We start from the raw sequence: 24,827 nt of genomic DNA on the forward strand, positions 1-24,827 counted from the left end.
TCACCCCAGTCTTCATATTCCAACCATAAGTATTAGCAAACAGCAGGAAAAGCTGTGTGTAGAACTAGAAAGGCAGAAAAATGTATCCCCCAGCATTATTTGCACCAGGGAGGAGAAGGTGGCATGGCAAGATGCTGGTGGGGTTTTTGAACCAGGGGGGTTCACAAGATTTTAAGGGAACTGGGGTTCTACATGCTGCAGAGAGAGAGATCAGCTGCTGAGACCTCTGTACCCCAGGGAGGGATGTCCCACTTCTAATGCCATGTATTCACTGGCAATCAGGCTAATAAAACCCTTCCCAGCCTGCTTTAAAACAGCAAATTGGGCCTGTTACTCCCATATAGGAATATTGAAAGCTTTTAACATTAGACACAAGCCCACTGCTGCTTAATCACTTGAGAAGCTTTATTTAAAGACAACTCCCTTTAATCACTCCCAGGTTATTGCTCATCACACAAGACAAGCAGGCACTGAGCTTCACTCATTTGCTTTCCATTAAGGATGAGGAAGGTTTTGATGTAAAGCTCCTGTTTTGTTTTGCAGACCCTGCTCAGAACCATCTTTGATGCCTAAAACCCAAGCAGCTTTGAAGGCACCCATTTGAAGTTCATAGCAGTCCCATTAGGGATGATTCTGCTATTTTATTTTTTTTTTTTATGAGCCCACAGGACTAATAAGCTCTGTGTGCAGGGGACAGATGAAATCCTGCCTCCTCCAAATCCCATCCTCACAGAGCAGCAGGGTCCAGCCCACAGGCAGGGTGGGAGATGCCTCAACTCTTGATATGACAGCCAATGCACCTATTTCTTCTTACCTGCTCTGCACCCACCATGCTGATAGGTTTGCACTTGAAGAGATGGTTAATGAACTTGGGAATGAAGGAGCTGCAGGAGAGACACAAAATAATGCAATTACATGAGAATATTTGCAGCCTGCTGTGGTGACAAAGCATGCAGAACCAAACCAGGATAGCTTCCACAAAGACACTCTGAGTGCCAGCTTCCCAAGCTGATTCCAGACATGTTAAATATACTAAATTTAAAAAAACCCAACCCCTAGGCACAGTTCTTTTGCTTCAATCCCTCCTGACCTCAAAATTTATTGAGAAGCTGCACACACTCTCTAGGTAAATAAATTTCTATAAACTAAATATGAAGCATTACAGTAAAAGGTCAGCAAGCAAACTATTGTGCATCATAAAAACAGCAACACACCAGGATCAGCCTCACTGCTCATGAGTGGAAGTATCTTGACTGTGTCCAGAACCTACATTTTCCTGCACACAAGTAATTCCATAACATGCATATTACACACTGAACTTGAGGTCCAGCCAAGGCTGGAGGTCTGCTGGGCCCTGGACACTCACACAGAGGCACCCTTCCAGAAAGCTGCTGGCCAACACAATCAAGACAAGAAAAAGTTTTGTGAAAAGGAAAACACCATTACTATATTTTACTGTCATGGATTTCAGGCTCAGAAAAATGACTGCCCAACCAGAGAGAGCTTGGTGAGGATGGAAAGCCAATATTCACCACTCCAGAGCATCAGCTTTGGTTTTAGCTTGCTGCCTCTTGATTTGAGGCTTTGAAGCAGTTTGGTGGGGAAGCAGATGCTCCCTCCCAACAAAAGCAGGTTGGGCACCTGCAGGACAAGCTCCTGCCCAGCCACTCCACCAAGGAGCAGCACAGGAAAGCTCAGGAGCTGCATGAGCAACAAACTCTGTCAGGACCACACCACTGTAACAAGTCTTCCTCTTGCTGCCTTGTTTTTAATGCACTCTGCCTCTTTCACATGCCCTCTTTGGCTGAATGCCTGCAGGGCTCACATTTCCAGGACTTGCCCATGACCTGGTGGCAGCTCTTGGATTTTAGTGGCTCTGTCCTAAGAGAGTATCAGCTGTGCTTTGGGCTGAGGCTGTTCATGATGATAATCTAAATTCAGTGTGCTTTCCTCCTTGCTTTGTTAAGCTTTTTGTTTCCTCCCCACAAAGCAAGGAGTGTGGACAGCATCTTGTTTGTCCTGCCACCTGTTTTCCAAGCCAGGACATTTATTTATTTCTCATCCTTTCTCATGGAAGAGTGACAAAAGTGTAGCTCAGGCACAGAGAGAGCCAAGCTGCTGAGCAAACCCAAAGGAATGGCTCAAGGAAGAGCCCTCAGCAGCAAAGGTTCCTTCCCTTCCCCTTCCCTCAGGCACAGCCACTACCTCTCTCAGTGAATCATTTTATCCTGGAGAGGTGTCAAGGAGAACAATTTCAAACTACTGCTGAGAACCAGCTACTGGGCTGCCCCAAGCAGCTTTAAATTTGGCCACCAGAGAAACAATCCTGGCAACAAAACAGAAAGAGGAGGAGGAAAAGAAGCCCTGTCTCCTCTTGAACAAAAGCATTACAGTGGAGAGTTAACCTATCTGTTTTAAAAGTCCATTTTTCACGTTTATAACTAATTCCCAGAGGGCAATTAGAGAGTGATGAGCACAGCTGGAGCTTAGGTGATCCTAGAAAATGATAAATTGGCAGCAATTCTGGATGCAGCAGCTCACTGCTGGCAGAACAGTGCAAGAAATTAATTGTGCCTTTGATAGTGTAGGTAGATCCAATTGTCCCTCCCCCTGCAAGGTCAGGCATGGAGCTAAAGCTCATGTTCTGTATGAGAAACAGGGTGAGCCTTTCCTTCTGCAGAGTGGCACACTGGCAGCCCCTCCCCTGTTGGTTTTAATCTTGTATTCTATATAACCACAAAATCTCCCATAGACAGCATTCTGTCTTGCATGAAACAATTCCCAGGCCCCTCTGGATGGCCACCCACCATCAGTGCAGAGGGGTAAAGTGACCTTCCATCCCCACATGCCTCTTATTTCATGCTGCCTTATTGGAAACAGCTTCCCAACTCCAGCAGGACAGACAAGACAAACTGTAAGAGCCAAGGGCTGCTCTGGAATTTTTTCCCCCCTCTTTCTTTTTTTTTTTTTTTTTGGACTTGCAGAGACCATCAAGAGCAGTTGCACTTAAGAGAAAAATGCACTGGAGCCTCTTGCCTAGGCTGGACTCTCTGCTGGTGCTCTCAGAGTACAGCAGCAATCCTGATGTGAATAATACGTGCATGTTCAGGGGTAATGCTCTGAATGCCTCTATTCCCTGCACAATCACAGCTAGATTGGATGCCAGAATTCATTTACAGCTTCAGCTATAAAACTGAACCCAGCAAAGCCTCCCTAGAAGCAGATAAGTCCCCAGTGTAATAATAAAACAGTGCAAGACAGATAAGGAACCCAAGGCACAGAAACCACAACATCTGAGAGGCTCCCACCCTACGGGAGTGGCTCTGCCAAAGCCTGAGTTTTCCTAATCCCCTGCACTGATGATGCATCAAGCACAATGCCTTGCTGAGTGAGGCACAGACAGACATGCAACCACAGTCTGTCTGTCTGTCTGCCAGCCTGAGCTATGCAGGACACCCCTGCAAGGTCCTGCTGTCGCTGAGTCACTGCAGCCGAGGAGGGTTTTGCTCTTTGCCACCCTCTGAGCTGGTGCCAGGCTGAGCTGAGCCCTGAAACCTGCAGGAGCCTCCACACCACAACCTTCTTCCACCAAACTCTTGTCACTTCTCAGCTGGAGCAGCTGGAAGGACACAGCACCCACCAGGCTTGGCTGCTGCAAGCGGAGGGGGAGAACTGTTTGTTTTTCCTGTCTCTCGGTTCTAATCTCTTCCTCATTGAGGTCAGGTCACAGACTTCCCAAACACATCCCAGCCTAGCAGGCACAGGCTGTGCTGCTGTGGGGTTTGATTTCAAAGGATAAGGTGCAGGCAAAGCTGAGCCCCCACCCTGCCTGCAGTGCCTCCCCGAGAGCCGCTCGCCGTCCCCGCAGAGCACATCGGTCAAAACAAAGCAAAAATGACAAATTGGGTTAGAGGATTGATGCAATTTCTGATGGCCATTTTTCTTCTCTCCAGACTTGGCTCAGATCCTGCTGTTTTAAATTTAGTGACTTTAGCTGCCTTCTCCCCTGTGGTCCTGTAACTCAACACTCACGCTTTATACAATCCATTAGAGCTGAGAAGTGGCAGCTCACAAAGACACAGGCATTAACATGTGCAGAAGCACAAGGCCTGTTAAAAGGATTTTCAGCATTGTGGGGCACACAAAAGGCCAGGTATTTATATTGGCCCAGCCAGCATATTCCATAAGAATTCAGAGTTTCAAAAATACAAATATTTGTAGGCATTAAAAGGCATTTTAAGGAGATGGGTGCTCCCTTATCACTGGGCTGGTTCTCTTGAGCACCAAGTTGCACAGATGCAGCAAAATCAACCTTCAAGAACCCATTTTACCCTTCTACATCTGATCCATGGCACAGTGAGTTCAGGACTGTGTCTCAATTTTCATGGGCTGCAGATCAGAGCTGCAGTTGTCTTAAAAAAAAAAAAAAAAAAAAAAAAAACAAACACGTTTTGGAGAGGAGCAGTGGTTTCTGTGCTCAAGGATGAGGACAAGCTTAGATGGGAACTTCAATCAAATCTGAGAGCTGTTTCATCTGGAGTTTACTTGCTATGTGCCTAGCAATAAAGTTAAAAGGGAGGCAACTAAGCTGAGGTATTAAGAGTGTGCTGTGAACAGCTGAATAAATGGGGGGTTTTATTTATCACATAAAATTCAAGTGTAACCACACAGAAGGTTTTCATACAATAAATTCTCACTGAGACAGCGTTTCAAACAGTGATTATGGGCAACACCATAACATGATTTATCAGTAACAGCTCCTTAATGCAAACTCATGAGTACCCCATGACAGAGAGGGGGATGAAACTCAGGAGAACCTCCCTGCTGTGAAAACTCCCAGTTCCCAGGATAGCTGCTGCATCCCACCCTGCTGAGGCAGGAGCTGCAGCTCAGATCTCCAACCCACACTGTCCCTGCCAGGCCACAGAGCTTATTTCAGGGTGATTACCTTATCAGAGATGAATGAAACGTTCAGGTATTTCAGAGTGACACATGACACGCACGCCACTGCTCAAGTCCACGGTCACATGTGACACCAAAAGCAGCAGCTACAGCTGGCAGAGCCCTCCTGAGGGTTTTTCTTGGGCCATTGCCATGTGGAGCTCAGCTGGCCACAGGCAAGCAGGGAAGAGCCCAAAGGATCTTCCCAAAAACTAAGTTTTTGTTTCAGACACAGAGGTAAAAGTTTGGATGCCCACCCTGAATCCAGCAGCAAGGGGCAATTCTGTCTCATCTGCCACTTCTTTCATGCTGCTCACCTTGAAGTGACTTGCCAGGAAGATACTTTATTACCCCCCAACATTTAAATGTGAATTTCCCCTCCTGACTGAGCTATTTTTGCACAGAAAATCAGCTTTTAGATTGTGAAGGTAGAAAATACTTCTCACACATGCCCTCCTTACAGTGCTTAATGTAAATGTTATTTTGAGGCAAATTTCTCAGTACCTGGAAGCCCCATGAAAGAAAAATAGGTTTTCCCACAGCAAGAGTCATATCCAAAAGTCAGATACTCAAAGTCTTTTAAAGATGCACAACCCAGAACTTTCTGCACTTGGCAAACAACTCACAGTGATCATCACACTGTTTTATGGGATGACCTGAATAAACTGTGGATGTTGGTAACTTACTTTGCAAATTTGATGCAGAACTGAGTGAAATACTTCCTCGTGGAGGCCAGGTTGTCACGGATGATGGGGACATTCTGTTTAATGTGCAGGATCACTGAGGTGACATAAGGACTCTGGTCACCAACGTGCTCCACGTTCTGCCACTGCATCTGCACAGAGGGGGAGAAAAAACAACCAAAAATGACTGTTTAATTCATTAACATTCAAGCAATAGGTAAAGGAAATTGTACAAACTTCCTGCCAGGGGATCTCTAAGGAATTATTTAGAAACTGCTTCTGCAATTCACCGCCAAGGTCAAGTTTTTCATCATTAAAGTGATTGGGCAAAACCCTTCCCCAAGAAGACACAAAGAAAAGCCAGAGCAGCTCCTTTTGCACCAGAGACTGTGACCAGTAACCCACACAAATGGGGAGCACTAAGATTAAAAAAATCTTTGGAGCATACCAGGCTGCTTCAATATTTAACAGTTTCCAGTTTGCTGGGATGAAGTGCCCATATAAATCCTGATTACAGGCATTTGAGAAAATATCTGCAAGCTTGCAAAGTCTGGATTCCTGTATGGCAGCCAAGACTTTAATACTGGTGAGACTGATGACAGATAGATGGAAGAGGTAAAAAGTCTTAAAGTCCAAAGCACTCTACACCAGTGTAGCTCACTGAAAACACTGCTGGTGTACAAGCCAGGATGCCCAAGGCCAGCTCTTCCAAATGCATGTAAAAAGTACAAAACAAGAAGAGTTACTCAACCTCCCATTTTGTTTTCATTTATTCTCAGCAGAACTGCAAGAGCACAGCCCCTGGGAGCCAGATGTGTGGCTCCCATGACTGTCTCTGAGGAAGGGTTCTCCCAGTTTAAGTCAAGTGGAAAAACCAAAAAAGAGGTGATTTGGTCTGGCCTTGTGTATCTACCAGTTTCACAGAGGAACACAAGCATCCAGAAAAGCAGACTCAGTTCTGCTGCTCAGAACCCTGCAATGTTCTCCCAAAAACTCTCTGGAGTTCCTCATGCTGGAGATGAGACAGGAGGAAAACTCATAGGAAGTCAGGAGAGGAAACTGGGCACATATGGAAGATGAGCTTTTTACTTTGAGGGGCTGTTTGTCCTCAAGCTTGTTTTCCCAAGCTCTGGATTTTGCATATAAAGTTTTTTATTCCTGGTTTTAATTTAATTTAATATGGCTACTTTGCCCCCTGCAACTCAGCTGACTCAACTCCATCCAAACAACATTCAGCCTAAGAGACTTAGTGGGAAAGAAAAGCCAAATTCTTTGCAAAACCACAGTGTCTGAGTCTACACATGTCCCACTAAAGCTGTCTTTATTTAAAGCAAACAAACCAAGCCCCAGGCTGCTGATCTCACATCAGCTGGGTGGCTGGAAGGGATGGATCTCTCATCACCTGCTCCACAGGTTTTCACAGAGTCACAGAACATCCTGAGTTGGAAGGGACACACAAAGAGCATCAAGTTCAACTCCTGGTCCTGCACAGACACCCCAACAATCCCACCATGTGTCTGAGAGTGTCCAAACACTCCTGGAGCTCTGGCAGCCTTGGGGTTGTGACATTCCCTGGGGAGCCCCAGCACCCTCAGGGGAAAAACCTTTTCCTAATACCCAACCTAAACTTCCCCAGACACAGCCCCAGCCATTCCCTCAAGTCCTGTCACTGACCACCTGCTTTTCTACTCCTCATGGTACTGATCACATCCAAACAAAATACTCTGTGCCTTTCTCCCTGATGGATTCACACATTCCCTTCTTGACAGAGGAATCCTCACCCAACACACCATCCCCACAGAGTGGGAATGGCCAGAAAGTGGGAAGGGACTGCTGAGCTGAATTATTGCACCAACAATGGAACAGCAGCTTTTTCATTTTGCTGGTCATCATTCCAAAAGCAATACTTTACAACCAAACCTCTAAAGCATGAACAGTAAAAATAGCCCTTTTGTGTGTGTGTGTGTGTGAATGTGGGTGTGTTTCACCCAAAAAAAAAAACCCACCCAGTAGCTGCAGAGAAAGGAATAGCACACATACTGAAAAGTCATCAAAAGAAATATGAGCCCAACTCTGCTGGTAAAGCTTTGTTCCTGTCGTTTTAAATTTATTCCTCTTTTTCCCTTGTCCTGTGTTTTTCTTGGGATATCCACAGAGTTTACATACACAAGCTGGAAATGAATCCAAGGAACAGGAGCAGGGAGATCTCACTGGAAGGGAGAAGCCCAAAGGCACCTGCAGGCTGGGAGGACACAGGGTGTCTGCAAGGCTTGAAGAGCTGCTGCTGCCTCTGCTTCTCACAACAAAACACAGGTTTGGGTTAAAACAGGCAGGAGGAGAAACCCTGAGCACAACTGGTGTGGTTTGGCAGCTCACAGGAGCTGTGCTGCCTCCTGGGAACAGCTCAGGAGTGTCATGGTGCTGTGTCCCCAAGTGCCACCAGCTCCCTCCCTGTGTCCAGCCCTGCAGCAAAGGGGCTGCTGTGACTGAGCAGAGGATGAACAGAGCTTCAATTCCTCCTGTTCCCAGCAGCATCCCAGTGCCACTTCCCCCTGCAGCTCCAGCCTGCCTTGACCTGCAGCTGCTCCTGCAGGAAGGGCTGGGATGGGAATGGGGAGCAGCAGGAGGTGACAGGGGACACTCTGCACTGTCACACTCTTCCAGGGCTCAAACCCTCTCCTGAGGGCTGTTAATTAGCAGCTGGCAGCTCTGATTGCTCTGCTCTCAGGGTTTTCTGTGTGTGGAGTGGAAAGATGATTAAAGCCCTGCTCTGTCCACTCAGCTGTGAGGACACCAGGAGCTGCAGCTGTGCCAAAAGGTTTTAGGAAAATGTAAAAAGCCAGCCAGAGATCGATGTGAGGCACTAAAATGTCCCCCAGCCCCACTTAGAGGAACAGTTTTACATAGAAATTGATGTTTAATTCAGTGTGTAAATCAAGCCTTACTCAGTGCAAACCATAAACTTAATTGGGGTGAAAAAATCCCGTGCAGATTAGCAGCTCCCTCATCCCAGAAATTAAAAAGGAAGCACACCAGGCAATGTGAGTGCCTGCTACAGATCACTACAAACACATTAACAGTTCTTACTTATCCAGAATATCACAACAGGGGGTTTAGGGCAAATTCTCCTCCCACCCACATCCCAGCTCCCTGTCCTAGAGTCAAGTTTAATCATCCTGCACCTGCTGTAAAGTCTGAGTAAGGATTATCACCTACAAATTTTGTAATATGGGGCCTTCCCAGCATTTACCATTTTTTTCAGAACACACAAAGTAAAGAATCATGGAAGCTGAGCAGCATTCCCAGCTGAAAGCAATATTCCTGATGCTGTTTTCTGTGTTAAATCTCTCCACGTGGCCTGCAGCCAAAGTGGATTGAGAGGTTTAAGCATTTCATAATTTACCTCTCTAGTTCCTGAACATTTTTGCAAAGAAAAAAAACTCCAAAGCCAGACTTCAACAAAGGACTGGGAATGTTCAGTCCTGGAGGACACCAGAGAAATGAAAAGAAGCTAAACAAAGGAAGAGCCCTAATGGAGTATGGATCTTGAGAGAGCAAAATTGGAATGGATCAGCCACACAACCTTTATTTCTTTAATATAGGCTGAAATTTTACATTTCCAAACACTAACTCTGTGTTTGAATAATTACATGCATTTCTTATTCAAGTGTCAGAGTAATAACCCAGCCCCGAAGGAAAGGGAGGAGGAGGGTGATTAAAAAAAACCCTCTTGCACCAAATCCAGGTCTAATAAAAATCACATAAAAGCAACTCTGTCTGATGCAAACAGTGGAGTGTGTGCACAAGTGACAAGTATTTATTTAGCTAATTTCATAACACTTAAACTTGTTTATATATCATCAGTCCCATCACATGTGCTGCATTTTACCAGTGTTCCAAAGACAAAAATAAATGGCCTACCAGCTGCTGCTTTCTCAAGGTTGTGGTTTACTTGGGTATAAACAGCCAGAGCTAAGTGATTCAAATATTACTGTACTCTGTAGGTTCAGGAGATCTGGGGGGCTGCCACAGCACACAGGCAACACCTGAAGTGCTGAGCCCTTCCTAGTGGTGTTATTTGACTGGGCAAAAAAATCCTCTTTCCATTTGGAACCTGTACAAGCTCTATTACCAGCTGCATTCCACTTCAAATATTAGCTGGGGGTGGTGGGGCTGGTTACAGCTGGAATACATCATAAAGCAGAAAGCTATTAAAATTCATGGCAGTGAGACACTGTGTTGATCCTACAAAAAATGGAGCTCTATGTTTAATATTTCTAATTAAAAAGGAAAAAAAAAAAAGTTCAATCCACTTTTGTTGTCTTCACCTCTGTCTAAAGCAAGTCTGGGTTTTCACAATACTTTGGCAAGGAAACACAGCTCTGCATTTCAAACATATAAAAGCCAGCAGTGTAACTGCAACAAAATCCTTAAGCTCCAGTCATAGGGGCCTCTCCAGGAATGGCTCCATATGTCCTTGAGAGGATCACAGAAGCAATAAGGCTCAATCTCAATTCCACATCACCTCTCCATTTGAGTACCTCCATTTAAGAGCCCCAAACAAGCAGCCTGGTAAAACTCCCTGCCAAAGAAGACAAAGGGGAGAGCAAACGTGAAGGTGTATTTGAAATTTCACACTGACAAAAGTTTTTCCAATTTTAAATGTTCTCACTGGCACTGGGAGTGGAAAGAGAGAGCCCTCTGAATTACTGAATGTTATTTCATTGTCTGTAGGTTTTAACGTGGTGCAAAAAGCCTGAAAGCTCTAATCTGAATAATAAGAGGGTTTGGAGTGAGGGATGTATTTATAAATATAGCAATTGCTGCTCTAAAAAGTAAAAAAAAAAAATCAGAGTAAAAGAACGTATCAGTAGTGAAATCAAGCAATCAAAGCACACAGGAACTCCAGATGGATCTTAGGGTGACCTCTTCCTGAAAATCCACCCCTACCTTGCTCATAGCAGTCAGGGCAGGGTCACAGGCTGCATCCAGGTCCTGCACTAACAGCTGGATGCTGTTGGAGATCACACTGCAAAAACAGGGGAAAAAAAAAAAAAAGAATCAAGCATGAGTTTCAGAATCACAGCAAGTGACAGAGTGCCAGAACTGGAGTGTTTGACTGTAAGAGGAGGAAAATCCTCTACTGGCTACAGCAGCACTCTGATGTGAGTGCACACAGCCACAGCCTGCACTGAGGAGGAGCTGGGAAATTCTGCAGGGAGCTGCTCAATGGGCTCCAGAGGAGAGAGGATGTTTTCACAGTTGACCTTTCTCTGTTTTAACACAAATAAGGGGTTTGGGATCAAAGGTGGCAGATGGAGAAATCCCCAAGTATCAAGCCCAGACTGGGATTCAGCTTCAAATTTAATCCAGTCTGTGTAACACCAACATTTTATCATCCCTCCATTTATTCACAGCCAATATTCTACTGCTCACAGGAACTTGCAGAGAGGATTTTAAAAATGACATCTGCATGAGTTCTGTGTCTCCCATGTGTGAAGATGAAGGCAGATGTCTTATTTACACTATGTCTAGGACTGCTGCCATCCATTGTTTGAGTTCCTGAGACATATACCAGACTAAAGAACACATTAGTCAAACACATTTCCCTCCCTCTTTATTTATTTTTTTTTTAACAGCATGATGTTGCTTAGAGACACATTTAAGGCCACCATATTATGGTATGCACAAAGGTGCAGCTGATCCTAAAACAACAGCCAAGAAACTGCCTGCAGCAGCTCAGACCCCCCTCAGGGGCACAGAACCAGCTCTCCCACTGCAGACAGCTTCTGCTAGAAGCAATAACTGATTCTCTTTCACTAAGCATTGTTTTTAAAAACAGTGTCAACTTTAAATCTGCCACAGATGAGTGTTTACAGCCTCAGGATTATATTTGTAAGAAGTGGATTTTACTTTTGCTCTTTCTCATGGTGGTAGCACAGATGAGAATTACTGTGAGAAATCTGGGCAATGATTCCTCAAACCATCTTTCCTCCCCACCACTGTCTTTGTGAAGTTTTAGACACTACTCTGGGGTTCACTATTCAAAATATTTTTAAGTGTCCACCTTCTCACTCATTATAGTGTCACCCACACTTAATTCTGACCTGGGATTTATTCTTCACCACACAACCAGAAGGTTGCCTGTTCCCTTTCCCACAGCTCCAGCACATAAAGTCTGGAATAGGACGCAAAGTAAAAGACTTCCTTCAAAGCAATTAATTTGTTTGTAAAGGCAAACTCATCCAAAATTAGTTGGAAAAATTAATAAGTGAGATGAAGTGACTACAGGCTTCAAGTTACACCATCTAAAACTTGCATTGGGATAAAAAAAGCCTGTGACTGTTCCTGCTGGTGCCTCTGCTTCTGCTGGGCACCACAGAATGCACTCCCAGGGGGATTCCACCAGGATTTCAGCCAGACTGAAATAACCACCCACAAATGTGGGCACAGCTGACTCCTGCAGGGCACCTGACTGGCAGGGAAGAGCTGTGCTGCAGCACCAAAGGGAAACACAAAGCTCTGAGGGGATGGGAGGTGACCCCACCATTGTGTGTCCATGCCCAGGAGTCTGTCAGGAGCTGGGTCACCAAGTGCTCTCAACCTGGAAGCCACAAGTTTGCAAACAAGGAGAGAAACCTGTTTGTCTGCACTTCAAAATAAACTCCTGCTGTGGAGGGATGGTGGTGCAGCTGGAAATGTGTTGGGAACACAAATGCTGAGAGGGTTTGGAGCCTGGTTCTGCAGGAAGACATTTAAAATCCTCACCCCAGGCAGCACGAAGCAGTGGGTGGCTCCTCACACCATCCCTGATGAGCACAGAAGGGATGGATCAGGAAGCTGAGGCCACAAAGGAGCAGAACAGCAACTACAGTGAGCCCAGCACTTGAGGGGTTCTCTGAATGCTGCCCATAATCTCACAAAAATGGATTTCTCAATTTGCATTGCAGTAATTTTTCTTTTCTTGAACTCCAAGAAGAGCTCATAATTTCTCCCACTTTCCCTAAAGAAAGTGCTTTGTCACCCCAAGGATAAAACCCTTCTTTTCTACACATTTGGGGTGGTTCTGCACTTGCCTTTCTCTGAAAGAAGAAACACTTTCCAGGGTGCATAAATAGTGTTTTATCACTTATTTTATGACTGTGCCTAACAAGACATCAAATCCCAGAAGAAACACCTTGTTTGATGTTGAATGAGCCAACACCAGTGAAGTTTATAGCTCTGACTTACACTGACAGAAGGCTGGACAAAGCCCTCAGCTGGAACAGAATGAAAGTCAATTAAAAGCCTTTGTTACAAGATATATCAGCCCTGTCAGTTGGACTTTAAACCTGTCCAGAGCAGCAAACGTGAGCTATACATTAAATAACTTCCAAAACACTTCACACTGCCTGTCTGGGCCCAACCACCTGGAGAGGCAGCCACTGTGGGAATTAAGCAGCCACTCCAGGCTGCTGGCTCCTCCTGGCAAAACTCACCCTCCACTTGTCCTTGTTAAGAAATTCCCATCTTCTGGCACATTTAATTTCTCCTTCCCTGCTACCTTGCTTGCTTTGGCTGAGTGGACACAGCAACCCCTGAATTTCAGGCAGGGATTCACTCTCAAAAAGAAGAGCCTGAAGGGAAGGGAGTTTCTGCAGCCTGGAATGGAGCCTGAGACCATGTGAAAGAGCTGGATGGAGATTCAGTGCAGCAGGAGAGGAGGAACCACAGGAAGGAAGTCTTCTGAAAAAAATATCTTACTGCTATCTGGGCTGAATCTTAGTTTTAAGGAGAGGAGGAGCTGGTGACAGGGATTATTTTCCCAGTCTTGCCAAGATATTCTTTTGTCTGATATGAGGCAAAACAACTTTTGCCTCAATTTTCTTGTCTCAAAAAATACATTTAATCTGTCTGTCAGGGGTGGAGAGGAAAGGATGTTAGAGCAGAATATTTTTAGCACCGTTACATGAAAAGTAATTTTAATGAATGATAATCTTCTCTCAATTATAATCCCCAAATATAAGATTGGATCAGTCTTTTATGTCAGCTGAAATGGGGTTTGATCATACTGACAAGGCTGCTGATTACCAGGGGGAAGTTAAAGCAGGAAGGAATGCACTGAAATAGCTTCCTTTCTTGAAATGTAACAGCCACCTCGCAGAGCTGCCAAGATGCAAATGATGTTTCAAATGGAAACTCACTATTTCCTTTCCCTTTTCCAGTGCTCTTGTTCCTTTGGCTTGGACCACGGGGAGCAGCTAAAGCCTGTGCTAGTGCTGCTCTTGGAGCAGCCAGAGGATGCCATTCCCTGAGCAGGGAAGTGCCCTGGGTGGATCTGGGGGGATCCTGTGACACCAGGATCTCAGGGTTGTTACTGCTCCAGCACCATCTGACAAAAGGGGATGTTTGACACACAGTGGGAGGAGGAAAGTGCTGGACATACATGCTGAAAGTGTCCATCTCTCCTGTCAGGTTGATTCTCTCCATTAGGCTTGCATCCACTTTTTCTTTGAGCTTCTCTTCCAACTGTTGGGAAACAAAACAAGTAACAGGGAGATCAGGTTTCTAACTCGAAATAATCGCTCTTGAAAACTTTATGCTCTGGAAAGGTCAGCTTCTTCAAACTTAATCTGTGACCAAACTATATCCAAAACTCAGCCAGTGACACTGGAAATCTTTCCTTCTTGGCATGCCAGACCTGTTGATCTGCCAGGATGGGCCATGGTGGCTCCATGTCCTCAAAGAATTAAAGCCCCAAGGTCAAATATGTAACTCTAGTATGACATGCTGCTGTACTAGCTTAACACTGTGGCATCTGTCCTGCTAATAAAGATGTTTCTCAACACTCTGCCTGTGCCCAAACTGCAGAGGAGGAGGAGGAGGATTGCCAGACCCAGTGGTGGAGAGGCCTGGACACAGCCAAACATCACAGCTCATTGCTGACCCATGGCATTTTGGAAGCACCTGAATGTAACGAGCTGCAAATCACATCAGCATAAATTCCTCCTCTCTCCACTCCACATTGCCCCAATATTTCATGCAAGTATTTTCCCAAAAGTATTTTGATTTATTGTTGTGCTTGTTTTTATGAAGGGGAGATAATGAAGAGAGAATTTAAAAAAAAAAAAAAAAAAAAAAAATTGGTCCCCAATCCAAAACAAATTATGTAACAAGTAGAAAAGGATTGAACCCAAAACTGCTGCTGCAAAGCAGGATTGCAAGCAAATTACTTTTCTCAGATAGAAATAACAAAATCAATACTTTTCTTTCTTTGAAATACAGATTGAATAATGCAGAGCTCAATAATCAATAGATTTTTTAGTACTTTGGGCTGTCCCAGCCTGCAGAGCAGCAGAAGAGGGGCTGGTGCCCCCTCAGAGGAAAACTCACCTGCTGGGTGGTGGCCAGGCAATACTCTGCAGTACTCAGGATGCTGCAAATCAGGCAGAGCTCTTCTAAAGTAAACTTTGCCACCTCAGAGCCTTCCTTTTCTTTCAGCAAACTTGTGATGGTGAGCCCACCACTGCTGCTGGTTGTCCTGGAAAAAAACCAAAAATCAACAGATAAAACCTGGGAGGTTTTTGAGTGTACAGATACTCAAGGTGCAAAATCACTGCTGGGTTTTTATGCCATAAAAAGGTTTTATGACCACAACCCTGTGCAGGACAGGACATCAAACCCACAGCTGCTATTTTGGTGAAGGAATTTCTTTTACAAAGAGCTTTGTCCCAGGTCTTCAAGCAAAGGACAACTCACTCATTGACAAGAAAATAGATTAGGATGCAAGTGGAACACAGCCTTCCCCAGGTAGCTTCACCTTCACTGCCAGTTATCCAAAATTTAATTAAAGATTACAGAAGAATCTCAGAACTATCAGGAAACTTGTCATATTTATCTCTGCAGCACTAAACAGCTGTCCACATGCATTTGAGACTTTGGCAACCTGTTTTAAAAGCTGATGGTATCAACAAAGTAAATTATAAAAAATGTGCCTTCCCCTCCAATGTCTTCCAGTGAGCAATGTTCATGTATCAACAAAGAAAGACTCAGAGCAGTTTAGAGGCAGGAAATTCCCTACCTCTCAACTCTTTATAATCCAAATCCATTAAAAAAAATAGGACAGTGATATTTATCTTGGACAGCAGAAATGGAGCACTCAAAAAAAAAAAAACGTGGATAAAGAATGCAGCTGAGGTCTGATGGAGAACACACATTAAATTTATCTTTCCACTTGTCTGGATGGAACCCTCTCCCCTTGCATCTGTGAAAGATTTTACTGGTTTCAGAAAGACATTCTGCTGCTCCCAGGTTTACAAAGGAAACAAGCTGAAGATGTTGAATAGCAAATAAAATTATCTGCAGTGGAGTTTTGGCAACATCTCAGGAGCACCTTTAGCCTGTACACTGATACATATTGGTGCAAACTCATTAGGATTTCCTCTCCTTTCACTGGATTTACATCTACAGATCTTATTTATACAGAGATAAAATGTTCCAGAGCACAGGGAGGCACAGGGAAGCACTTCAGCATCTCACAAAGAAACCACTTTCATTATAAATTACCATATAGATGATGTTGGGTTAAGGCAGCTGAGAATCCCAGTATGAGCTGCTTACCCAAGCAGCAACTCTGAAAGCCAGGCCTCTCTGAAGAGACTTGGGCTGGCATTTCAAAAGGAACTTCAAGAAACTGCAAACCTGGCTGCTAATCAAAGCCAAATATGAAGCTATTCTCCAGGGGCCCCTAAAAGAAAAACAATGTGTGACTGCCCATTTGCTCTCCTGCTTGCTCTCCTGCAAGAAACTGAACTTTGGAGAAAACCATGAAGTAAATGGAGTGTTCCTGCTGCTACCTGGGGTGTTTGACAGGGAAATGAGTGTTCACAAGGATGTATTTATTAATTATCTTTACAAATCATCTGCTGCTCAGAGCAGTAGGATGTCTGCAGCCCTGGGGAAGCCAAACTCACTTGGGCAGGTTTCCAGAGAGGATTTTCCAGGCATATTCCCGCAGGTATTTCTGGAAGATGGTGGTCAGGGCTATCATGGGCTCACCAGTGCTGAGCTGGGAACACTGCACCATGCACTTCTTGTAGTACACAAAGAGGTCAGCACAGCTGGGCAGGACAGCTCCTCCTTCATCCACGTTGGGCTTGGGGGGACCCTGAGCCTTGAAGTCAGCCACAAACCTGTCAATCAGCTCACCCAGATTCCTGAAAAAAAAAAAAATTGAGTCTGTTGAGGGAGGAATTGGAGTGAAAAGAGGGAATAATGTTTACAGTGAGATGTCTGGTGACACCAGCAAGTTCAGGTTTAGCAGCTGGGTATTCCCAGCCCTTCCTCATCTCCACCCTCCCAGCACAAAGCTCACACAATTCCACAGCCCCAAACTCCTGCTCAGGAGTTTTAGTGGCAGCTTCAAATCTGTTCTCCAGCCACACATAAAAGCTCCCAGGTCTGCCAGGACTCGGTTCAGCACATTTGATGCAAGTGCATTAAGCCTGTGCTCAAGTTTCACTCCTGGCACCAGGAAAAGGAACAGTCAGGCTTCCCATCTCAGAGGCCTGCAGAGAAGACCTCAGGGAATATGGATTTTGAAGGGATGTGCTCAGAATGGTGTGTGCCATTTGCCATTTCTTGGTCCCATTTGGATACCACCTGGCTTTGCACAGCTTCGCACATCCTTTAAAGAAGTTTTATTTTGCATGAGCACAAAGTGCACTTCCTACTTAAGATTCTTTTTAAAAGCACAAAAAGCCCTCTTATTGTCTCCAGTGATTCATTACATCCCGGTCCCCACTCAAATATTTCAGTCTTTAGGCAACAATAAACTTCACTCCATCCTTTCACCAGGACAAAAAGGCTTTTGAGCATGGCAGAGGGCCAGAGGCATCAGCACAGGACCAGAGAATCTTCTGATCTTGGGGAGTTCCTCTGGTCCTGCTCCTCCAGAGGCAGCACATCCATGTCAGAGACCAAGCCCAGCTCAGCTCCAGGGAACAACCTTTGCCAGATGAACTGAATTCAGCAATAAACCTCCTCCCCAGACACACTCACACACACACCTTCCTCAAGGCAGCTTGGATTTTGGAAATAGGGAATACTTTCAGATCAGAGAGGTGCTCTGCTGACCAGAAGGAGTTCCTGTATTTCATAATTCTGTTTTGGATACAATTTTCCTGCAGCTCTGCCCTTCCCTTGGCACCACCTTTGAGGGTGGAATGGCTGGGCTGTGATGATCCAGGGCTCCTAAGGAGAAAGCCAAACCCTCAGGAGAATACCAGTGAAAGGGGAAAAACCTGCCAACAACCACAACTTTCCCCCAGTTTTTACTCCTTTTTGCTTTCCCTCTTGTGAGAGAGAAAACCCCTCTGATTCCAGCTTAGCAGAGAATCCACAAATCTCTTCCCTGATAAACTCAGAGGTTGCTGCCTCAGATTGGATGAGCTCCTAGCACAGCTGATCTGCTGGGCCAAACTTATCTCCAGAAATGTGTTTGGAATATCAGACTCTCAACCATGGAGCAATGCTGGTTGGCTTTAGGCAGGCTGCTGCCAAGACAAGTAGCCCCTTTTTCCACTGCTTGAGCACTGCACACAGCTCTGACCCCACACTCACAGCTCCTCAGCCCTGTTACAAGCACTGTAAAACCATCAGGCTGCTGCACTGATGTGATAAATCTCCACACTGGCAGCAGCAATTGAAGGCTGAAGGGATGCACTGATTTTGTTGGGCCACAGAGCAGCAGAATTTACCTCCCTGTGTGCCTGTAGCAGAGCCAAACAGATGGCTGCTGCAGGAGGGCTCCCACGTGCTGCAGCCTGCAGATCCCTGCAGGAAAGAGGACGTGGCTCACTCCTTGTCAAATACCAACAGCTGCATCTCCACCTCTGCATCTGTGCTGGGCTCCAGCTGGGCAACAAAGTGGAGCTTTCTTAGCAGTCACCAGTCACTTGATTTTTTTTTGCCTTCTCTCAGTCTCAAGACACGGTCAGGAATGTCAATGGCTTTTGTTTCTTTATGTTTAGCCCACATGTTCTCCTCTTCTCTGAGGCAAAATGAAATGGATCTGCATTTTCCTGGTCCCCCAAGGTCTTGTCAAGTGGGATGCAGGAGAAAATGCAGCTGTTCAGAAGAGCTGGGACAGCAGTGCTGGGGCTTCACACTTGTTCTGATTCCAACCTGGATAAAACTGCCCATCAAACCAGGCTCTGGGACTGGCTCCTATTTCAGAATGGCACTGGTGCAAGCAAAACATCAGGATATTGTGCACTAAAAGAACTAATACATCATTAATGCACACCTTGGTTGATGGCAAACTTTCATATGAATCTCATCTGGCCCAAATATGATACGAAGGCTACAAATGTTTGTGTGGCACAATGGGAGCACAGAGAGTCTGGCAGAGAAACTGCTGGGAGATGAAACATGAAGAAGGCAGGAGTATTTTCTCCACACACTCTGAGGAAAAGCTCCAAGAAAATTCTCTGGTAGTGCAGATGTGGTATTTCCTAACAGTAGCATATTTATTGGGAGAGAGAACTCGCCAAACCTAACCAAGAGAAAGAATGAAATGAAATCACATAAAGGGAATTCTATTCTGCTTCTTTTCATTCCTGAACTCCTCCTCTTTTTATTTTTTTTTTCTTGCATTCAACCTATTCAGAGTTGTTCTGCATGAGAGGAACCAGGAAATTGTGAGAAGAACAGGGTGCCCAGGAAACTGGGTCTGCCCAGGGATGTGAACAGAGCAGTGGCACTGAGACCCCTGGAGCTCTGCAGAGCAGTTTCCATGGATTGGGGATTTTGGGAGCCCCTCTGCTGATGAGGCTGCAAACACCCAGCACCAAGTGCCAGTTTTCCAAGCACTCTCCACTCAGACCTGCCTTTGAGCAGATGGGAGGAGGGCTCTGCACACTCCCAGCCCTGCAGCCCTGACAGAGCTCTTCCTCCTCTCCAGGAACAGCTCAGCTCACCTCTCTGTGCTCCTGCTGCCCACAAAGGACAGCTCAAGATGCACATCCCAAAGGGGCAGCAGTGAAATCTGCTGTGCTGGTCAGAAATCTGGTATTTACCCTGCAGCTGAGGGTGGAGAGCAGCATCTTTAAACTCCTCCTTTCAGGTGTCTCCTCTTAAACTGCTGCAGATTTTGGCACCAAGTTTCTTTAAAGGGGTATGGAAACAATTTTTTGGCAGAAAATGCTTTTTTCTGCCACAGATTTAAGGCAGTGATGAACAAAACTATCACACTGCTCTCACTATTCAGAGCTCAGACATACAATTAATGATCTAAGCAACATCTCATTTTCAGACACAGGCAACAGATTCCTCCAAAGTTCAATCAAAGGAAGAAGAAGAGAGAAAATTGTGAAGGAAAGCAATTTCTGGGACTCAGGGGCAGCATGGGGAACACTGTGGCAGTTTTTCTTTGAACTCCCTGCAGCCTGTGGCTATAAAGCTAATATAAAACATCTCATGATTGTAAAGGAGAAGGAAAAATAAAAAAAAAAAAAAAGGCAACTGAAGGGGCTAGGAGCACAGTGGGGTAGAATTACCAAAATGGGGATTAATATGGCCCCCAGTGAGAAGGGAAGAAATACTGAAATAAGTCAGTGCTCAGTTGGCTGAGGGCAGGGGGGAAATATCAGTTTCCCTTTGTTATACTGCAGAGCAGAACCTAAACCCAGCAGGACACAGCACTGTGCAAGGTTTCAGCTATTCAAGGATCTTGGGGTTTTTTTTTTTCAAGCATAAAAAGTTGATGGGACATGGAAAAGCTTTTTCAAGATGCTTATCATGGAGTTTGGATAGAATCAGGACACTACAAGCCTCGAGTTACAGATTCTGTCATGTGTAAAGCCCTGGAAGACACAAGAGCACACAGAGATGAGATACACAAAGTAGGCACCTGCTCCTTTCCAGCCACTCATCTATGCTAAAAGACTAAATTGAACCTTTTCCAACTCTTTCCTCTCCCAGGTGGCACTGCAGTTGTTACTGGGATGTTATTTAAACCCTGGTGTGAATTGAGGTGCACAAGAGGTGTGGTGAGAGCCCTGAAAACTTCTCAGAGCTTCTCCTTTCATTCCAGTTGTTTGGCTGCAAGTCAAAGAGGAAGATGAAGAAGGGTGCCAGGGATTAAAGCCCCTGACAAAGTCCCAATCTGGGAGCAATGACATTGTTATCTTACAGCCAGCTCATCTACAGCAGCTTTCATCTAAAGATCTCCAATAACTTCTTTCTACACAGCAAATCTTGCAACTCCTCTGCCACGAAGCCACATGTGTATTTTACAGAAAACCCAACCCTGTCATTTGTGGAAGACACAAGATGAAAGAAAGACACATGTCTGCAGTGGGAATTGCAGAGGCAACAGAATTAATTTCAGGAACTCTCAGCCTCTTCCAGAGAAAGGCAGTGGGCACACTCCTGCAGCCCTTTGCAATCACAAAACCAACTTCCACAGCCCTCTGAACACTCATTTTATCCAAGCAAAGGCCCCACTCAAAGTTTCTTGAACCACAAGCACTGCTCCTGTTGAAACCAGGCAGCAGAGTTTCAATAAATTAATTTTCTGCAGCTTGAGCACAGAACCCAGCACAACCCAAACCCAAATAAAACTCAGCTGGTTACTCACTTGTCCTGGGACTCGATATACACATAGAGGTGAGGCTCAAAGCACTTGGAAACAATGCCATGGAAAGGATTGTCAGGGACCTTTGGCTTCTTTGGCTGCAAGGAAACATTTACAAAGTTGGTTCAAACCTGCCCTGCAAGACCTTGAAGGAACAGCAGTGCAACAGCACAGAAGGATATAAATCTTTAGAGATACTGTAACACAGAAATTTGCTGTCAAATAATCAAAGCATATAAATGTCATTATATCCAAGTTTTCCCTCATTCTTAGAGGGCTGTTAGCAATCCAAGGAATTATCTTTCCACTTGTAAAATATTCTTAGTCTTAAAGAGAAGGCTGCTCCATGCTAACAGATTTCAGCTGAAGAATCTTAATGCAGTTTGCAAATAAAATCTCACTAAATCCTTCAAGCAGTAACAAGGCTCCACTAGTCCCCTCTGAAATCAAATGTAGCAGTTATTTGGAAGCAAGATTGAAGAATCCTTGCATTTGAGAATATCAAGGGCAATAACTCAAAGTTACAGGCTTCATCTGAATGAATTTTATTTAGATAAACAGCATGTAATTACTGGAGGAGCCAGAATTATGCAGGCCTGCCTTCACTGTGAAACATCTTTCTGGGGATGCAAAGATTTCTATTTTTAAATCACATTTAGAGCATTAAGCACATGTGCCATTTGGGAGCCATCCTGTTTACCCTCATTTGAGTTTAGTGCTGCACTCTAACCACGACCAGCTCACCAAAGCCACTGGGACTACTCACACACTTCAATCTGTGCATCTTTAAGTACCAGGCTGGCCAGGGCCTTCAAGCTCTTTTTTGCCATACAGCTAGATAGTTATTAGTTTTTTTTACTAATAGATAATATCTCTTGTTTCTTCCCAGCAACTTTTCATTGGCTGCAAAGAGGGCTGCAGTGACTCTGGAATGGAATTCTTGCTTCTCTCTCCACAAAAAGCCAAGATCAGATCCCAGCCAATGAAGATATGAATTTTTCCAGCTGATTTTTTTTTTTTTTTTTTTAGTGCAAGAAAAGCCAAACAAAAGAAGCAAAATGAGAGAGCCTAAAGGACTTTCTCTCCTAAATGACAGAGGAGGTGGCACTAAGAATTTGGCAGAACTATCAGGGCATTATATGGCAAACATTTCTTGGCAATAATTAAATGATGAATCCCAACTTATGGCTGCAAACCTGAAGTGAGGAAATAGTTTTATGGAGGTCAGACCACCTCTATGAGCCTTGAATGAAGAATTTAAGTTGTAAGAGCCTTGGGACAGAACCATTACCAGGCATCCTCCACCAAAATCCCTCTGCCAGTGCCTGTTTGTGCTGGGTGCACACACTCACTGGAGCTGGGAGGAAAAAAACCACAGAAACCTCCCAGCTGCCAAAGCCCTGGCATGGCAGTGGCAGCACAAGGCTGCAGATTCACCATGTTTATTTAGCACTCACCAGGCTGCTCCTGCAGCAGGCCTGGCTCCCTGTGAGTCTCTGCACCACGCTGCTCCCAGCGTGTCTGGTGGAAGGAATACTAAATCTTTTAACAGTAGCAGAGAAGCTGTATTTCTGAGTGTGCAAGCCTGTCCAAAAGCTGCAGATGTTTAAGCTATTTCCTCCTTGAGTTTGATGGAAATAATAAAAGGTTACTGTTGTCACAGTAAGGAGGTCTGCAGCTGGCCCAGTTTCCTTTCATTACTATCCAAAGTAAACAGATTAAATTGAACTGCTAGGATTACCAAAAGAGGTGCTTTTTTAGCATGGATTCCCCCCCAAAAGAAATTTCTTGTGCTCCCTCTAAGATTCCCAAGTGTCTTGAATTTTCAGGGCTCTTTTACTGAAAACCCTTCATCTTTAGCTCTTTGTGTCCCTTCTGTTCCCCATGCAGTGACAGCAGGAGAGGAGACCTGCAGCACCTCCAGACTCTGAGCACAACCAGCAGCTGCTGGCACTGTGACACTGGAATGTTGGAGCCCACCTGGCACACAGGAGTGACACTGACACAGGGCAGCCTCACCACAAACTGCCTTTCCAGGGATTTCCCCATGGATGGCTTCACAAGGTCCAGGGAGCACAGCACTCCTGAACTGCTGCATTCTGCTGGTCAATAAACCCAGCCCTAACTGTTGCAATTATCTCTTCACCTGCCTCCTAACACCACTGACTTCTCCAAGGATGTCCTCTCATCTCAACACTGCACATCCAAGCCAACCTTCCAGTCATTTGGGAAAGCAAGCTCTTCCCAAAAAATGCATCAGAGGTGTCTCCCCAAGTTCCCACTCTCTGTTTCACTGATAAAGTCCACACAATACCAACTGTCCAGGCTGTGTTTAAATGGAAAGAGCAAAACCATGCTTAAATCATTCTGTTTCAGGATTTTGGCTGTGGATGAAGGCACAGGGGCTGCCCTGCTCATGTGAAAATCTGGAGGGGATGCAGTGCACCAGACTGTGCTGGTGGAGAGCTCCCACCTCCTGATCTCCCCAGGGGCATGGATTTGAGTGACCTGAGGCTCTGGTCACCCATCAGGATACACCTGTACATGGCCCATTTACAGGGCTGTAAATCCTCTAAATAAGAGGAGAGTACCAGCCTCAAGTAACTTACAGCTGAACATTTAGAAAACATCCATCTGGTGTATAAAAAATACAGGCTTTGATATTGGTGCCAATTAAAACAATTGCATTTACCATTCATTCTTTAATGTTTGCAGAGGGTTTTGGAAGCCCTGGGCTTGTACAAGCAGTTAGGTGTTGCCTGCTTTGCAGAGGTAATGGATGAAAAGCACTGTAAAGATAAAAAAATCTCAGAAGTGATTTATCTGGAGTGAAAATCTAAAGCTGACACTTGAAAGTTCAACGAGTTGCCTGGTGACTCCAGACAGTTTGCTTGGCTGACAGGGCAAAATATGAATTGCAACTGTTTGCAGAGGAGCTTCTTTGGGGATCTGAAAACCCAAAGAGCTATTTCATCTTGCTTTGACAGAAATCCTGTAGTTACATTTGGGCTGCTGCTGTACAGGCTGGAACAGAACCCAGCTCACTCTCACATGGCAGGATTGTCTCTGCACTATTAAGTGGAATAAAGATTGCTTTGGTTTTAGTGAAGTGAGCCAGAGCAAAGCATGGTCCTACTGGGAGCCTGAATGCTGCACAAAGGATCAAAACTGCACTAAATTAATTGCTGTGCAAACAAACTTTTCAAATCAATGGGATGGGAAAAGCTGAGCCCCCACTGGAGATTCTGACAGAGGCTGACAACTGAGAACTTCAAAGACTTACTTTATCTGTATCACTCTTCTCCATCACAATCTCATCTGCCTCTGCCCCAGTTTCATCCTCCAGAAAGGGGTTGGTGGAGGGAGGTGGCACTTCTGGCTTCTTCTGTGAGAAAAGAGGAAGCTCTTTAGAGAACAGGCAGTTTTGTGCCCTCTGGCACACAGCTGCATCCACATTCTGCTTTCCTGAGCCCTTCAAAGCACTGCCCAGCAATTTGCCTTTTCCCAGCAGAGGTGATCAGATCCTGGCTCCCTCTCCATCCCTCCATCCTCAGCCCCTGCTCTGTTTGCACCCACACTGCCTGAAT

General features: G+C 45.1%; 1 protein-coding gene across 2 annotated transcripts in view; it reads right to left on the reverse strand.

Moving 5' to 3' along the window:
- The window catches only part of VPS53 (VPS53 subunit of GARP complex), a 62,691-nt gene that overhangs the window by 7,104 nt on the left and 30,760 nt on the right, over positions 1–24,827 (reverse strand). The window contains exons 12-19 of one of the 2 annotated variants that reach the window (XM_056506965.1): positions 24,524–24,622; positions 21,244–21,338; positions 16,577–16,819; positions 14,997–15,144; positions 14,050–14,132; positions 10,575–10,653; positions 5,628–5,776; positions 815–884 (exon numbers count right to left, since the gene is read on the reverse strand). In XM_056506965.1, the coding sequence (XP_056362940.1) occupies positions 815–884; positions 5,628–5,776; positions 10,575–10,653; positions 14,050–14,132; positions 14,997–15,144; positions 16,577–16,819; positions 21,244–21,338; positions 24,524–24,622 (966 nt within the window). Of the gene's footprint in view, positions 1–814; positions 885–5,627; positions 5,777–10,574; positions 10,654–14,049; positions 14,133–14,996; positions 15,145–16,576; positions 16,820–21,243; positions 21,339–24,523; positions 24,626–24,827 lie in introns of both variants that reach the window. The other variant, XM_056506964.1, reaches the window with a different exon arrangement.

This window comes from Oenanthe melanoleuca, chromosome 19 (genome assembly GCF_029582105.1).
Source record: "Oenanthe melanoleuca isolate GR-GAL-2019-014 chromosome 19, OMel1.0, whole genome shotgun sequence".
NCBI lineage: Eukaryota > Metazoa > Chordata > Aves > Passeriformes > Muscicapidae > Oenanthe > Oenanthe melanoleuca.